This window comes from Balearica regulorum, chromosome W (genome assembly GCF_011004875.1).
Source record: "Balearica regulorum gibbericeps isolate bBalReg1 chromosome W, bBalReg1.pri, whole genome shotgun sequence".
Classification (NCBI taxonomy): Eukaryota; Metazoa; Chordata; class Aves; order Gruiformes; family Gruidae; genus Balearica; species Balearica regulorum.
In genome coordinates, this window is record NC_046219.1 from 668,327 (window position 1) to 686,212 (window position 17,886).

General features: G+C 45.2%; 1 protein-coding gene and 1 long non-coding RNA gene across 2 annotated transcripts in view; both read right to left on the reverse strand.

The window, feature by feature from the left end:
- Window positions 1-13,016, reverse strand: part of LOC142599172 (E3 ubiquitin-protein ligase RNF38-like) — a 231,660-nt gene extending 218,644 nt beyond the window's left edge. Inside the window, exon 1 of the mRNA XM_075738987.1 lies at window positions 11,540-13,016. Coding sequence (XP_075595102.1) covers window positions 11,540-12,056 — 517 coding nt within the window. The 5' untranslated portion in view covers window positions 12,057-13,016. The remainder of the gene's footprint in view (window positions 1-11,539) is intronic.
- The window catches only part of LOC142599267 (uncharacterized), a 675,914-nt gene that overhangs the window by 640,499 nt on the left and 17,529 nt on the right, over window positions 1-17,886 (reverse strand). The gene's annotated exons all lie outside the window — the stretch shown is intronic.

The following is a 17,886-nucleotide window of genomic DNA, read 5'->3' on the forward strand; positions in this document are numbered from 1 at the left end:
AGCCTCATCACACAGACCCCTGCCACTGCCAGCCTGTGATAGAACCTGTTGTTATCACCACTCCTGCTGCACTCACCCTCCTCATATACTGTGGGGATGTATCCTGGTTGGTTAGGTCATTGCCCCTGCCTTTTCTGTAATTGTCCTTTGTTTTTAACTCTTTTTTTCCCCTCATAGAGCAGTTCTGCTCTTGCTTCTCCTCATCAATAATAGTGTGAGAAGTTACAGGCAGTGCCACGAGGGATGGCTGGATTTCATATGGGGTTAAGGAGGAGACACCTATGGGGAGCATCGGGGGCCTTTTGGGGAGTGGAATCTTGCAAGGACAGCAGTGCTTGGGTAACTGTATCAGTAATAACATATATAGCCATGAATGCCTTGGAACTGGTATCAGAAATACCAAATTTGGGTACAGATGTAGTAAAACTGGGGCCAATGGGGAAAACATGATTGGGGTGGTTGTTTATATGGGAGGAGAGGGGCATTAAGTGGGGGAATCCACATGGCCATCTCTTGGCAAAATGGCTTGGACACCAACAGCTGATAAGAGAGGAATGTGAGTGCAAATAGTGTGCATGAATATAATACCCAAAACTGTTTGAGAGAGTGTTTGCCCAAAAGCTGATGAGGCTGAAGAGGAAGTTTGCTTAAGATGACCATGAGCCAATTAAGCAGTAACCAGTGAATTAGCAAGAGACTTTTGGGGAAAAAAAGGCGTCCGTTCAAAAAGAAGTATAAAAGAAGCATGAAAATTTGTAACAGTGGGGAGAAAGAAGTGGGAACAAAGCAGGAATCAAAACCTGGTTTGGTACTGCCAGAAGTCACCCTGCAGACATCATGACCTCTGCCTAGTCCTGACAGAGCAGCGTCCCTGTGGGATGCTATGAGTAGCCTGCTAGCTAGTGCACTGATGGTACAGAGTGCATGCAGCAGGTAGGGACCCACACCTTCGGTGGGTGTGTATGTGACCTCATGGGGTGCTCTCTCACCAGGAATGTAGGGAGCAGCATGGCTTCACATAAAGCTGGATCACCCACATCTCCCACAGGAAGTGTATGCAAGTAGAGGTACCAGCATTCCCAGGAGAGGGTGTGCATATAACCGTGTGAAAGTGTGTGTGTAGGGGAGGGGATTAGAACTTCTTGGGGTTATAGAAGGGTGTTTAAAAATTTTTAAGTGTTTATTAATATTTTGTAAGTGTGTAGTATTGTGCTTTATCTGTCGAAGTCCTGATATTGATCCTGAATGTATAGCTCATTGATTGCTGGCTAATTATGTCATTAATAAATCAATAAACCAGTTGGATCCTGATTTGATTTAAACTACATGGGTTCACCAGATTTTTTCCTGCAACAGAAGTATGAGGGCAGCGAAAAGGAGGGTGAAGACGTGGGAAAAGGAGTAATTTATGCAAATCATGAGATCAGGGCTGTCTGGAGGGACCTGCTGGACAGCCCTGTGCTGGATCACTGCAGCTTAAACCAAGACGTTAAACAAAGCCTGTTGTTCTGACCATGCCATGCAAATCAAACCTCCTTCTGTGGTCAGGAGGACGGGAGGGAATGGGGGCTGCTTTCCCTAGCTAGCAGGAAAACACTCTGACAGGGATGGGTCAAGCATCCTGGTATCGCCATATCAGTGCCCGTTCTAGTCATGATGGCATTTTGCTAATCAGTGCCTAACATCTGACATAGTCTGCAGGATCCTGATCTGAAGTCAGCAGACTAAATGAGTATGTCTGGGAAGGAGGGTATGGTTATGTTTGGGGGAAGCAGATGGGTGCTTGGAATGGGTAGGGAAGTTGATGGAAAGGTACTTGCAGGAAGGGGGGGCGGCATGGAGAGATCCTGAGCCATGATCCTCCTGGATGAAATGAAGAAATTGGATGGGAAACATAGTCACTAACTACTCTAAGAATGAGAAATTATGTAAGGCCACCCCAGGATTTCTGCATCACTGCAGCCCCCCTAGTCCCACAGCCTGCAGCTCTGACTCCCTGGATTACTGATAGGACCTGTTGCTGTCACCACAATGCCTCTAGTGCTATGGGACTGTGCCCTGTTGGTGAGGCCTGTGTTGTAGCTGCCCTCAGCTTCTGGCTCGCCTTCCTTGAGGGGGCAGCCCTGCTCTTGCTGCTCCCTGATGGGTGTTTCAGTACCTAAGGCAGTCTCTTAAAGGTTAAAAAGTGACCCCACTTGACGAGAAGGTAGTCTAGATGATTGTTTTAAAGTAGGCAGGGCTTTAGCAATGATAAAGAATGCCCATTCATGTCATCATCACATACTAGCTTACATACATGACCAGTTCTGGTCCCTCTCATTTGTTAACTGAGAGAGGCTATGAAATTCTCAGGGAACAGTAAGAGTGACTGCTTTGTGAGGGAGGGCAAGCTGGGAGACAAGGGTGACAGCAAGGCAGGCCAGGGCAGTGACCTCACTTACAGAGCATGCAGTCCCACTCTCAGGGTACAGTGAGGGCTGGCTGCTCCCTAAGGGAAGAGGAGCCAGGAGCTGAGCATGATAACGAGGCCAGCAGAAGCAGTGATCTTGCCAGCAAGGGCCCAGTCCCATAGTACCCGAGTGACGCAAGCAGGGCAGGCTCGGGGATGGTAGCTGGATTCCACCAAGAGTCCCAATTGCCAGGCAAGTCTGTGTAGGTCCGAGGCCAGGCTGGGAAGTCTGTCCCCAGATCAGGGCCTGCATCAGTGGGGTTTATGGCCAAGTACAGGCATGGCTGTGGTGTAGTTGTAGCTTGGGTGGGGGATAACTGCTAGAGCCTCAGCTTAAAAGCAGCTTCCAAGGGAAGTAGGAGTGGGTCTGGCTGAGGCCTCCCAGCAGAGCTACCTGGGAGTGCTCTCCCCAAAGTCACCAGAGGGAAGGGCGGGAGGACTGCCCTCAGCTGTGCTATATCTAAGTTGGCCCTGAGCCCAGGCAGCCAAACCTCCAGGAGGAGGGGCTGCTCTCAGGGGCCCTTAAATCCACAGTACCTACCTGGGTGAGGAAAGTGGAGCAGGTCTGGTGACAGTAACCAGGGTCAGACAACAGTCCAGATGGCCAGGCAAGTTCATAGTGATGGACTGGCTCATTTTTGAAGTCTGAAATATTGCAGTGCTTTACTGAAGGCTGATTGTTAAGAAAAATTTCCAAACTATGAAAGCCAAATCATATCATCTCTCTATGTACAGAGGAAAGATCCCCAACAAAACCATACCAGGTGCTGGACAGTGCTGCAATGAACACAGGTTATCTATGTGAATGCAGAAGATTAGCCATTACAAGAGAAATTAGTGAAATGTCTTGGAATGCTTTATCACCTATAGACTGATGACAAAGGTTCCCTTTTCACACAAACCATGATTAGCAAGGGCTTGAATGAAAGCTGAGAGGCAGAGGCTCAACCCAAACAAGATGGCAGTGATTCTGGGAACAGCAACCTAGGTGGTAACAGGTATGATATCAATCCCTTCAACTGAGAAAGGCCTGGGGAAGACAGTGTTTTAAGAATGAACATTTGGGGCATGTGCGTGCATTTGAGAAGATGAGAAAACAAGAACACTATACATACTCAAAACCCTTCTTAAAATACCAAATTTCAAAACCACTTCCCGCTTCTTTCCCTAAATAGAACAAAGTACTCATTCTTCCTTCTACATTACATGTCAAGTAAAGTAACTTCTAAAAGAAAGCTATATCTTAGATTGCCAGAGCACGCCACCACCACCCAATAATTTTCCCCTCAACAGTGAGAAAATGTTTTCCACAGCCAGGGTGCTCTAACAACTAAATAGATATTTACTGCACTTTGCACACACTCACACAGAAGAAAAAAAAAAAAAAAAAAAAAACCAAACCAAAAGAAACAAACACTACTGTAGAACAAGCATAAGAGAGTTCAACCCAAAGCCATCAAAAGAAAAAAGCAATAGATAAACAAAAGCGGGAGGAAAGTAGCATCTCGACATCAGCATGTTCACATGAAGGGAGATTCACTAGAAAATTTTTAAGACGCTCCCTGACATTTTGCATTCTTGTTTGAAGAGGAGGGAGTGTAGTCAGAGCATCCTTCCATGGTTTTGCAGCATCATCCTTCTCTCCTCTCTTCCAGGTAAGACACTCCAAATCATCTCCTTAGAGTCACGCTGAAAACATTCCTAATCCTTCCCCAGTCAGGCTTCTGACCAGCATGTGGTTTGGGGCAGTTGCTCCCAGTAACTATTGCCAGATGACCACCTTGCTGAGGGATAGGGCAGGATGTCCAGACTCAGATCTGTGGCTCCCCTCTACATCTTGCATCTCATTCAGGTTTTCAGCTCTATGTTTAGCTGACATCATTCTATCTGAACTTCTGATATGAAGCAGATACCATATAAGAAGACCTGATGAGTGGTTTTCAAATGCAAGAATCTTGAGGGGGAAAAAAAAAACACCAAAACGACTTAAAACCTTTTTCTCAGAGAACATAGGTTAAAAAGATTATGTGTGCATGCAGGTTTCATTTTGCCAAGGTAATGCTGAGGGTGAAGAAAGGGGGGTATAAGCAGCATGAAAAGAAGAGCAAAAGATTTTTTTTAAAAAATAGCTCAGATTTTCCAAGGGTTTGTATGTTCAGTCATGCTTATTAGTACCCTGATAAAGCATTATTCTTCCCTTTCAGTGACAAAGCAATCATTCTTTTTAACACCATATAAATAAAACTTCTGACATAAAATTTTGGTCTCCCCAGCTGTCCCAAAGCACAACCCCCACATAAAGCAGGAAGAATACAAGAAAAGAAGCAGGCAATATGTTTTAAGTAATTTTATCCTGGAATGAAATAGCCCACAGCACAAACAACATATTTTTGAGTGTCTGTGATGCTACTTTAAGATAGGCATGAAAACATGTGTGTTGTAGCATCATTTCCAATATGGAAAAATAATGTAGACATAGTAGGGAAGTGTTAGGACATGGACTGAGCTAAAAAAAATATAACTATCTATTCAACTACAAAGAGCAACTGAAGAGTTTTTAATATTGAATTCAAGTCACTTAGTTAACTATGTTTGCATTGTTGCTTTTAGACACAGGACAGCTACATTTTGCTGCATGTCATTGCATTTCACTGAATTGAGGCTGTACTGTACACCGAGTTGTCATTATCGTGTCTGTTATCAGTCATTTTAACTGAGACAGGATTACCAGACCTATCCTCACCATAAAAACTACAAGATGTTAGGCCTGAATTGCCTTTCAACTGCATACAGACAAATCCAGGGCATTTTCAGTAGTGTTTATACACTGATACCAACAGAAAAATCAGGACATGGGACGAGACGATGGTATATATGTGTGCATCTCCAGCTCTGTGTGTGCACATGTGTGAGTGTCTTCCTCTGTGCATCTGTGTATATGTATGCATCTGAGTGTCTCCTTCTGTGGGGGTGTACGCATGCATATCTCCCTGTGTGTGAACATGCATCAGTATCTGGGTATAGAATCATAGAATCATTAAGGTTGGAAAAGACCTCCAAGATCATCAAGTCCAACCGTCAACCCAACACCACCATGCCTACTAAACCATGTCCCGAAGCGCTATGTCAACATGTTTTTTGAACACCTCCAGGGATGGTGACTCCACCACCTCTCTGGGCAGCCTGTTCCAATGCTTGACCACTCTTTTGGTGAAGAAATTCTTCCTGATATCCAGCCTAAACCTCCCCTGATGCAACTTGAGGCCATTTCCTCTTGTCCTATCGCTAGTTACTTGGGAGAAGAGACCAACACCCACCTCACTACAACCTCCTTTCAGGTAGTTGTAGAGAGCGAGGAGGTCTCCCCTCAGCCTCCTCTTCTCCAGACTAAACAATCCCAGTTCCCTCAGCTGCTCCTCATAAGACTTGTTCTCCAGACCCTTCACCCGCTTTGTTGCCCTTCTCTGGACACGTTCCAGCAAAATCTACCACATCTACCAATGTGCATGTGTGTGCACGCACAAGTATCTCCATGTCCACGTGCATACACTCATGACTGTCGCCCTGTATGTTTATGTGCATGCCTCCCTCTGTGTGCACACATCTCCCTGTCTCCCTGTCTGTGTACATCTCCTTCTGCGTGTGCATCTCCCTGCGTATGTGTGCATCCGTGTCTCCCTCTGTGTGCATGCCCTGTGTGTGCGCATCTCCCCCTCTGAGTGTGTGCATCTCCCTTTGTGTCCATGTACGTCTGTGTCCTCTGTGTGCATGGGGGGGGGGGGGGTGTGTGTGTCTCCCTCTATGTCTGTATGAATCTAAGCGTCTCTCTGTGTGTGCACACATCTGTCCCTCTGTGTGTGTGAGCATCTGTGTCTGTGCATGTGTCCGTGTGTGTCCCTCTGTGTGGGTGCATGCTAGTTTCTCCCGGTCACATGTGTGTCTCCCTTTGCGTGTCTCTGTACACGGGTGTCTCCCTGTGTCAGCCTCTGTGAGCGTGCATGCACAAGTGCCTCTGCATGTGTGAGGGCATGTTTCTCCCCTTGTATGTGCATGAGTGTCCTCCTCTCCTATTGCACGTGCATTTGCTCAGCGGATACGGGAAGAGCAGTGGATATCATCTACCTCAAATTTAGCAAGGCGTTTGACATGGTCTCCCACCCCATCCTTGTTGGCAAGTTGGTAAAATATGGACTGGATAGATGGACCACAAGATGGGTAGAAAACCAGCTAAACTGCTGAGCTGGAAATAGTCAAGACAGCTTGATGGGGTCCTGGATAACCTAATCTAAGACCCTGCTTTTAACAGAAGGTTGGACGAGATGATCTCCAGAGGTCCTTTCCAACCTAGCATTTTTTATGAGAGGGAGACACACATGCACATATGTGTGCAGAGAGAAACATTCATGCATACATGCTCGCTTGCTACAAACATACCTATAGAAGCCTTTCTTGTTATTCTTGACATCTCTTGCCAGTTTGAGCTCCAGCTGAGCTTTTGTCTTCCTAACTGCATCTCTGCATGCCCAAGCAATATTTCTATATCCTTTGGGAGTTTGTCCCCTTTTCCATCTCTCATATGCTTCCTTTTTTGCATTTGAGCTCTCTCAGTAACTCACTGTTTAACAAGGCTGGTTTCTTGTTATGTCTGCTCCTTTTCCTGCTTAGGAGGATGGACTGCTCTTGTGCTCTGAGGCGGCTGTCTCTGAAAATCTCCCAGGACTCCTGAGCTCCTTTGCCCTCCAAAGCAGACTTCCACGGGATCTCTCATAACAGTTCCCTAAACAAGTTGAAATCAGCTCTTCTGAAGTCCAAGGTCTTTATTCTGCTACTTGTCTTCCTCATGCCCCTTGGGATCTCAAACTCTGTGATGTTATGGTCACTGCAGCCAAGGCTGCCATTGACAGTCACATCTCCAAACAAATCTTCCTTATTTGTAAGCAGTAGGTCCAGAAGAGCACCACTCCTAGTCGGCACATCCAGCAATTGCATTAGGAAGTTGTCCTCAATGCATTCAAGAAATCTCTTAGAATGCTTGTTCACCACTGTGTTGCTTTCCCAACAAATACCAGGGTAGTTGAAGTCCCCCATAATAACCAGGGCCTGCAGACCTGAGGCTTAAGTTGTCCGAAGTTGTTATTCTGTTTGTGTGTATCTCCCTGTATGCACATACATCTCCTGTGTGCGTGAGCAACTCTCCCTGTGATTGTGTGCACAAGTGTCTCCCTGTGTGAGCACGCGAGCATTTCCCTCAGTGTGTACATGTGCACAAGTGTCCTCTGTGTGTGTGTACACGAGTGTCTGTGTGTGTGTCCACAGCTACCTGATTGGAGGATACAGAGAAGATGGAGTCATTCTCTTCTTGGAGGTGCGCAGCAATAGGAAGACAGGAAATGGACACAAGTTGGAACATGGGAAGTTCCAATTAGGAAAAAAAAATTTTACCATGAAGGTGGTCAAATACTGGAACAGGTTGCCCAAAGAGGTATCTCCATCCTTGGAGGTGTTCAAGGCCCTGAGCAACCTGATCTACTTAGACTTGTTCTGAGCAGGAGGTTGGACTAGATGACCTCTGGAGGTCCCTTTCAACCTACATTATTCTATGATTCTATGAGTGTGCATGTGTCTGTGCGTGTAAGTATGTCTCTGTGTCTATCTCTGTGGACACTGCTTGTAAAATATGTTTAGCTGTTACTGTTTAGTTACTCCCAAAATTTGAAGAGGGTTTAATAATATAGTCTTGATCTTGATATTTTACCTTTTGGCAAAAATGGAAAACTTGTTTTCAAGAATATGACTAACAGGATTTTCAGCAACATCAAAAAATTTCAACTTCCTGATTCCACAAATAGGTGTACAACTCATTCTCTGGTAGCAAATATTTAAATGCACTAAATAGATTTTCACGGATCCAAAAAAGGTCTTTTCCCAGGGTAGGGGGTGGGATAGGAATCATTTCTTCTCCCCCATCTACACACCACCTGATTTGGTCTGTAAAATATCTACCTTTTCTTAACACTAGAAGATTAATCGCAGATCATAATACGCATACACTTTATATAAGTTTGAAATTATAACAATGAATGTTCATCTGCTATGAGAATCCAAACACATTGTAAAACCTAACCATTTCATTTTGGTACCCAAAGGAGCTAAACTCTGAACAAACTGGTCCTCACTGTTTCAAGTGCCATAGTTGCAAACAAGCTTTTCTGACTGCAACATCATCTCTAACAGAGACTGCTCAAAAACTGAATATTTAGCACAGGATCTGCGTTAATGAAGACCAAAACTTTTGAACAACCCCCCAAAGCTCCATTGCTTTTCAGACAAAAGACAAGAAAGAAAGTGAACTCCCTCTAATCCAATGGGCAAGATATCTTGGTACACAGTTACCAGGACTGTGATGAACTGAACAAGCAATAAAGGTTCTATTTCTTTACTGTACCTAAGAGTTTCCAAGTCACAGGCAATGTAAAACCTTTTCTTTCACAGTAATACACTGAGTCAATTTTATTATGAGATTATCAGAAGTGTGGGAGAGCTAGGAGAGGATTTGGGATCAGACTTCAACCTGAGCTGTTCAACTACACCAAGAACGTCCAATTTCTAAACAGCAGAATTGAAATGAACTTTTGTGAAGTAAAACTTCCCTTCCTGAGATCACTTATATCTGGAGAAGATTTTTTTTCTCGGTTAAATATCATCTTTTGTGAAAGGCCCACATAACCACATAACTCGGGAGGAGCGATAGCTATATAAAAAGTGATCTCCAATACACATACACAGATATTTCTGCAATATATAAACCAATTCAAATGTAAAAATTAAAATTCTTTCTAAAATTTTAACATGGTATTCCTTTAAAACATTTCCAACCACAAATTCCAAGGGAAAGTAGTGAACCCTGTTGTGTATAAAATATATCTAATTTTAGAGTAAGATTTCTATTGGTGTAAACATCCATACTACAGACTTCCATAAATCATCTAAGTAACTCCCCAAGACATAAGCGCAGTTACAAATATATTCTAGGAAAGGACTAATTAGTCTATTTCTCCATGCTCCAATCCCAAAGAATGATCTCTCATTGTTTGCTGTGCTCCCTGCACCAATGCATAATTACTGACTTCATATATGGAGAACCTATGTTATAGATATGGTTATTATATGTAGTTATATAGTTATAGATAGAGATTTTTAATATATATATAAAATAGTGCTTATTGCCATGTGCAAACAATGGTGAAAAAAACATCTAAATCCCCAATCCTGAAAGTACGGTTGTGTTTAAAATTTAATCATGTGGGAAATCCCAATGCAGTCTAGAAGAGAACTCCCATGTTTAAAGATAAACACATAAACTTAAGTGTTAGGGTCTCAGTCTTGAAAACATCATCGCTCCAAAATAAAAGTGAATTGAGTGGTCAAAAGCTGTTCCTCAGAGGGATATCGTCATGTAACCATTTTTAACAGGAAATGAACCTGACACTTAAAAAGTCAGGAGTCAAATGGTCAATATACAGAGATTATTAGGAAGAAAGATAGGGTTTACATTAGATGATGTTTTCCCAGCATTTTGGAGTTACCAACATATACAAGAACTTAAGAAGCCATATCAGTCTTAATAATAGTTTCAAAAGACGCTGACGGTAAAGGAAAAAAGTAGTCAACCAGCTAGGGGCTGCTTTGGATTTATATGCGCATGTAATTTTGGAACTGAATGCCACTCCTGAAGGACTGCAAGTTTCCCCACAAAATAAATATTCTAAAAATCAAACACTTGATGCTTACAAAAGTGTGTCAGTTCACTTTCCAATACCAATAAAGCCAAAGGACAGTAAGAAGGCAAGCAGCCAGCTACTCATTAAGGAAATTAAGTAAGAGTACATCACCCATACACTTATGCTATCTACTACATTTATCAACAGATTAGCTGTATTAGGGGGCTGTTTCTTTACCAGAGATCAGAGTTAACCATAGACAGTCACTGAATCTCACGTAATATTTTGTAGGATCAGCTAAACAGAGCAACTACAATCAAAGTTACACAGCCCTGGTATTATTCAGAATACAACAAAAGTTTATATGATAGTACAGACATATTTAAAGGCACAGTAAAAAAACCAGCAATCTCAAATTAGAAAAAAACATTATACCAACAGGCTCTAGGAAATACGAAGACAGCACGGATAGTGTATTAACAATGATTATACTAAGAACAAATGTGCCCTCTCATTTAATTACAGCATTTCTTCTCCAACAGCATAATTTATAATGCCACATCTGATGCTAAGAAAAAAAATAAATATATATATATATATATATATATATGAAAAGTCTCAAAGGATGGAGTAACTTTAAATGCTTCTATCCTAACACCCAACTCGGGCTCTGTGGCAAGACCCATGCACCCCTTTGAGCCACATGGAGCAAGAGAGTGCAGAAACTTTCTCCAGCAGTCCAGTCCACTCAACGATTCCAACACCAGAAATACAAGAAGAAAATACGCAGAGAAGGAAATGGCTTCTCAACACAGTCCTGAAGACTCCACAAACCCCCGGTCTTGGAGAGTCTGTTTCTCTTTCCCCCCGATACACTCCAAAGTTTCAGCTGTTCGCCAGGAGGGACAAAACTTGAACAAGAGCCCCAACAAGTTTATTTGTTTTGATATAACCCTAGCAGAGTTTTTGCTCAGTCCCTTTTCCGGGAGCCCCAACATCTCCCCAGTGTGCGCTACTGCTCTCATGTCACCCCCGGGAACTCAGCACCCTCCGGGCCGCGAGGCAACCACTCAAGAAGCTCACAAGCTCTGAGGGCAGAGACACCCCAAAGGAGATGGAGGGCGATACCACGACTCTGGTCTCTCCCCCATCCCCGCATGTTTTACCGCCTGGCGTCCAGACCCCCGTCGTGTCTCCCGTGGGGACACATACCCGGCGGGGCGGGCATAACTCCACTGAAGTGTTGCGGAGGGTGTCAACTTCTGAGACCTTTGGGGGAGAAGATGAACAAAGGGGTAGTCGGGGGGGGGGGGAAGAGAATAGCCTTCCCCGCCCCAAAATACTTCCCCGCCTCACACACACCGCTTACCTGACACAGGGGCTCTGGTGCCCAGGGCGGCGATGCGTCTGCCTCTGCCCTGGCTTTGACTTCCTTGCTCCGGGAGGCTCGGCCTGTGTAGGGGTGGCGGCGGCTGCTGGCAGAGGGTGGGGGGAGGCGGCTGCTGGAAATGAGCGGCGCCCCCGTTCATGGTGAAGCTGAGGAAGCTGGAGTGGATTCGGAAGGGCTCCAAGAGGAGGAAGGGAGCTGGGGGGAAGGTGACGGCTGCGGCAGCGATGGGGGGGGAGGAGGAGGAGACGAAGACGAAGGCGGGGGGCGACAGCGCAGGAGGAGGGGGAAGGGAGACGGCGGAAGGAGCCACCAATCTACTGGAGAGCCCAACTCCCCTACCCGCTTCTCCCACCTGGCGAAGGGGATCCGATCGATATGCAACGCCGTCCTCCCCGGACTTTGCGGACTCCCGGTCGTGGTTCCGCAGGCAGGCGGAAGGAAAGAGGCGGGAGTCGGGCTGCACAGCGCAAGGTTGCGAGTTGGCGGCGATCGGCATCACTTCCCCCCGCCCGCCCCTAAGCAGTTGGCAACAGACGGGGTCCCAACTGTCCAGACAGCGCACGAAGGGTGGTGGGCACGGCAACAAACTTCCTTTCGGTCTCCCCTCCCCTGCAAAGTAGCAGCGGTGGGGCAAGGGGGCTGTCACCACTCGTTGTCCCCTGATACGGGCTCAGGGGCACTGGGCGGGGGTTGAGCCTACTAGCTCGGCAGGGGAGGCGATTGGCTGTGCCTCACGACTCAAAGGGCTAGGGCTCAGTGCAAGAGAGAAAACAAAGGCTGCGTAGAAGGCTATTATACCTCTCCCTCCCCCGCCTCCGCCCTGGAAACAATAACAGCACTGCGCCAGGGGAGCGAAAGAAAAGGGTATCCGAAACAGTGAAGTTCGTCCGTTCGTCCGTCCGTCCGTCCGTCCCCCTGCCCTTCCGTCTCGGGGACTTCCTCTGCCTTCTTGGCCCCCCTCGTACAAGACGGCAAGGTCCACATCTCAATCCAGCCCTGACCGGAAGAGGGGGGTGATTCCCCGCGGGTGCCTGTTCATGTATTAGATCCGCCTTTGTGTGTGTGCTGGGCTCTGTTTTGGATTTGTGCTGGAAACAGTGTTGATAATGCAGAGATGTTTTCGTTATTGCTGAGCAGTGCTTACATAGACTCAAGGCCTTTTCTGCTTCTCACAACACCCCACCAGCGAGTAGGCTGGGGGTGCACAAGAAGTTGGGAGGGGACACAGCTGGGACAGCTGACCCCAACTGACCAAAGGGATATTCCATACCGTATGATGTCATGCTCAGCATATAAAGCTGGGGGAAGAAGAAGGAAGTGGGAGATGTTCCGAGTGATGGCATTTGTCTTCCCAAGTAACCGTTACGTGCGATGGAGCCCTGCTTTCCTGAAGATGGCTGAACATCTGCCTGCCCATGGGAAGTAGTGAATGAATTCCTTGGTTTGCTTTGCTTGTGCACGCGGCTTTTGCTTTACCTATTACAGTGTCTTTATCTTAACTGAATCAAAAAATTCACTCAATAGCCAATGTGACTATGAAGCGGGTATCCTTTATTGCAGCGCTGGGAGTCGCACCGGGATATTTCCACGAACGTGCGTCTCCACGAGAAACAAATTGTACGTGATTTATATTACAAAAGAGTTACATATTCATTAGGTTTGCGATAAATCTAATACATATTCATTATTATTCCGGGAACTCATGAATATATGCTAATGTCCTGATACGCCTGCGCAGTTTCTTTCTCAGGTGGTCGTCAGGGGTCGTCCTCCTCAAATCTTCCTCTTTCTCCTCTTCTTCAGTGTACACAGCTGGGCGACCTCTTCTTCATGATCTCCGTTTTGCAAGCTCAGCAACCTTGTTATCCGTCCTGCCCAGATGGTCCCAGGCTTGTTGGCATATTGGGCCTCCCTTTATCAGGATGCCTCAAACTTTGTGTCTTTTTTCTAGTTCATACCCAAGGACTGTTCCCTAATTTACGGCTTCTCTTACCCTGTTTCTACATTCCAACTACTTTACTAATTGTTTTCTTTCGTACTGGAGCCTGAGACAGGCGAAGCCTGAGTTTGTGGGGCCTGACTCAAGTGTGGCCAAGTTATATATTCTGGTTTTAAAATTGTTCTACGCTAATTAGTTTCCTTTATTCATTCCCCCCCCCTTTTCATTAAAGTTGCAAATTCTTTCGCAAGAAGGCCTATAATACATTCTCTTTTTGCGGTGTTCTCTTAAAGTATTTCCCTGACTCTACTGCATGTCTTATCTTATTTCGTTTCCAGTTCTTATATTCTCCTGAAGTTCACCTGCTACACCAAAATGCACGTTGTATTAATATACAAGTCAGGATTATCATCAGTCCTATAAGCAGGACAAAAACAAATAGCTGCCAGAGCCAGGTCAAATTAGGTAGCCAGGAAGTTAATTTGTGCCAAATTTCTTCAAAACCCCATGAGGTAACGTCTTTAGTTATTTTATGCAATACTTTGCTTTGTTGTCTACGGATTTCGTCTAAATCTGTGGAGATTCTACCGCTTTGGTTTATGTACATACAACAGCTTATATTTATGGTTGCACAAACACCACCTTGTGAAGCTAGTAATAAATCAAGGGCCATTCGGTTTTGAATTACTTCTTTCGACAGACTAGTTATTTCAATTTGCAAGGCCTGTATTGTATCAATGGTTTTGTTCTCAATGTTTTCTATTACCGCCGAAATGTTCACTATAGTTTTTTTCTAGTTCACTTACCCCTAGCCGTGGGAGAAGCCACCTCACAAAACTATGGAACCTAGTAAGCCTATCTGCTATAGCATTATGAGTTCTCTTTATCCTTTTGAGGGAAGTTGTTGTTCTTTCATCCTGTGGGTATAGTTTGTCAACGATAGTAATGGTAGGAACTAAAGCTCCAAGAGTACAAGCTCCTTTCCATCCTAGGGGTAATATCTTCAAAGCCAGCGTACCACATAGCCAATACCATCCCGTTCCTAATGGGACCGGGAGTCCAGTATAGTTCAATCTTTGACAAACAGGATCAATCGACGTCATATTTAAGGAAATGGACTTGTTACATTTTGAATATTCTCCTACAAAGGTGCCCTTTCCTGAACTTATCAAACAACTCTTACTTGAGGTATAATTTGCTATCACATTTACCTTCCATTCCTTGTTCCATTTGGATTGGGAATCTTTTCTAAGGGTGGTGTTGGCCTAATAAACCGGATTTGTCCAGGAGACATTAGATGGAAGCAGAACTCCTATCAAGGATATTCCGTGGCCGGAATATTTAGGCATCTGGGTGCAGAGCCAACAATCATTCTTAATATTTATCTGGCTCTAAATCAGAATTTGTAATTTGAAGTTTACCATCCGGAATTAAGGCTGCCATCACTTTACCTTTTTCTGCTGCTTTTCTAGTTTCTGAGTCTGCCAATTTATTGCCAATCTCTTGGTCGGTGTTATCTTTTTGGTGCCCTTTATAATGCATAATAGTTACTTTTTCTGGAAGATTTACGGCTTCTAGTAACTTTAGAATTTCTTTTGCATGTTTAATATATTTTCCTTGAGCAGTGAGAAGTCCTCTTTCCTTCCAGATAGCACCATGGGCATGTACAACCCCAAAGGCATACTTTGAATCTGTCCAGATATTAATCTTCTTCCCTCTTGCCAGCTCTAACACTCGGGTTAGGGCAATGATTTCAGCCTTTTGTGCTGGTGTCCCCGCAGGTAATGATTTTGCTTCGATTACCTTTTGGGTAGTGGTCACAGCATATCCCGCTTGACGTTCTCCTTGTTTCACAAAGCTGCTTCCGTCTGTATACCAGGAGTCCTCAGCATCGTGGAGCGGCTCCTCTTTTAGATCGGGGCGGCTGGAATATACTGCTTCCACCGTTTTTAAACAGTCGTGGACCACCGGCTCCAAGATTTCCCCGCTGAGGAAAGAAGCTGGGTTCACAATGTTAGTGGTGACTATAGTTATATCATCTTGTTCCACTAGTATCGCTTGGTATTTCAGAAATCTAGAGGGGGAAAGCCAGTGTCCTCCTTTTTGTTCTAACACGGCTGAAACTGTATGAGACACCATTAGTGTAATTTTCTGGCCCATTGTGAATTTGCATGCTTCCTGTACATTCAGGATAACTGCAGCTACTGCCCGTAGATATCCAGGCCATTCTTTGCTTACTTCATCCAATTGCTTGGAAAAGTAAGCTACTGCTCTTTTATAAGGGCCTAGTTGTTGGGCCAGCACCCCTAAGGCTATTCCTTGCCTCTCATGAGAAAATAGCCAGAAGGGTTTAGACACGTCAGGAAGACCTAGGGCCGGTGCTCTCATCAGTTCTGTTTTCAGTTGTTCAAAGGCTCTTTTTGCTTCTCCCATCCAGGTCAACTTTAACTGATTATCTTTTAGTAATTGATACAATGGTTTTATTAAGAGTCCATAATTGTATATCCATAATCTGCACCATCCTGTCATATCTAAAAAGGTCCTAAGTTCTTTCGCCGTTCTCGGCAATGGCGTGCGGCAAATAATAGCTTCTTTTTTAGCAACTATTTTACTAATTGTTTTCTTTCGTACTGGAGCATGAGACAGGCGAAGCCTGAGTTTGTGGGGCCTGACTCAAGTGTTGCCAAGTTATATATATTGTTTTAAAATTATTCTACGCTAATTAGTTTCCCTTGTTCATAACCCACAATTTTTCTCACTTTCACTCTTCCAATTCTCTCCCCCATCCCACCGGGGGGGGGAGGGGTGGTGAGCAAGCTGCTGTGTGGTGCTTAGTTGCCAGCTGGGGTTAAACCACAACTATGTGTGTGTGTGCTTTCCCCTCTCCCTGTGTAGGGAAGGGGCAAGTCCTCTATCCCCTAACGCTGGTCTGGCTGCTCTCAGGGAAAAAGTTGCTTCCTTCCTCCTCTGCCATCAGCCTCACCAGCCCAGCATAAATTATACATGGTGAGAAAGAAGAGTGCTCAGCTCACAGCCAGCCCTGCATCTTCCCACTTCCATACCAACTCTGTCCACTCGGATCCCAAGGCAGCAGAGGAGGCCAGTGCCTTTCTGGAACACCAGCTCCCACACAGGACAGAGCATGACAACCAGGGGAGGGCCTCATCCCCACCAGACACACAAACTTCTCTCTCCTTGTTTTCTTCTCCCCTCTCCTTCCTTTCGCCACTTCTTTTCCTTCCATCCCACTCCCGTTGCCAGCATTCAGCTGCACCAGCAGGTCTCAGCCCAAACACCTTGAGTATTCCTTGGCCATGCTTGAAGAGGAAAGCTGTTCTGCATCGTACAGCACTTGAGATGCTAGGGCACATCCCTCTCCCAGGCCTTGCTCCCTTCTTTCCCCAGACTCTACTTGCCCCCACTCCTAGTGTTACCGGAAAGCGGCAAAATAATTCACTCTCTCAGACTTATTTTGAAGTTTTAGAAAGCAGGCATTCTTTATTGCAGCGCTGGGTGCACGGGGGATAACTCCACCTAACGTGCACACCCAAAAGACAAAACCAGCAAGTATTTCTACTATGTTAATAGACACATTCAGTATATTTCCGAGTAGTGCTTATCACATTCATGGATTTTCCGGGAACTCGTTAGCATATGCTAATGTCTTTCGTGCATGTTTGTTGGCACCTCCGGGTGGTTGTCGGGGGTCTTCAGACTCAGTCCTGGTATCACCTATACCTTATCCCTCAAGGCTGGTTTTGGGATCACCTTGTAACTTTCTTATCTTTGCGCATCTGTTCTTCCAAGACCGAGCTGTTTAAAATGAGATTGTTCCAGAGCTTCTTATCTTACAACTCATTATTTTCTAAGTTACAATGGTTTCCCTTTTGTTTGATTACATCGATTGAGCAATGGCTCTAATTGCTTGAATTGATCTTAATATTTCAATATTCACAGGTATCACTAGCAGTGGCAGTGACAGTGACAGATGTCTCAGCACTGATCAGGAAACACTTCTTTACTGTGAGGACAGGTTGCCCAGAGAGGTTGTGGGGTCTCCCTCCTTGGAGATAATGCAAAAGCCATCTGGACATAGTCCTGGGCAACTGGCTCTCGGTGGCCCTCCTTGAGCAGGGGGGTTGGACCGGAAGACCTCCAGAGGTCCCTTCCAACCTCAACCATTCTGTGATTCTGTGTATGTGTGTGTGCGCACATGGCTATAAACTCAACAGGGAAGGCTTGAAAGGGTTTGGTAGAATTTTCCAGCCCTGGCTCCTTGCCATCCATGCACTTTCAATTAAATGAGCCTGGTTCCTGGGAGATCCAAATCCAAGGAGTCTCTGCCTGCAATAAATATGCAGCAATCGATCATGTTGGAAAGCCCTGA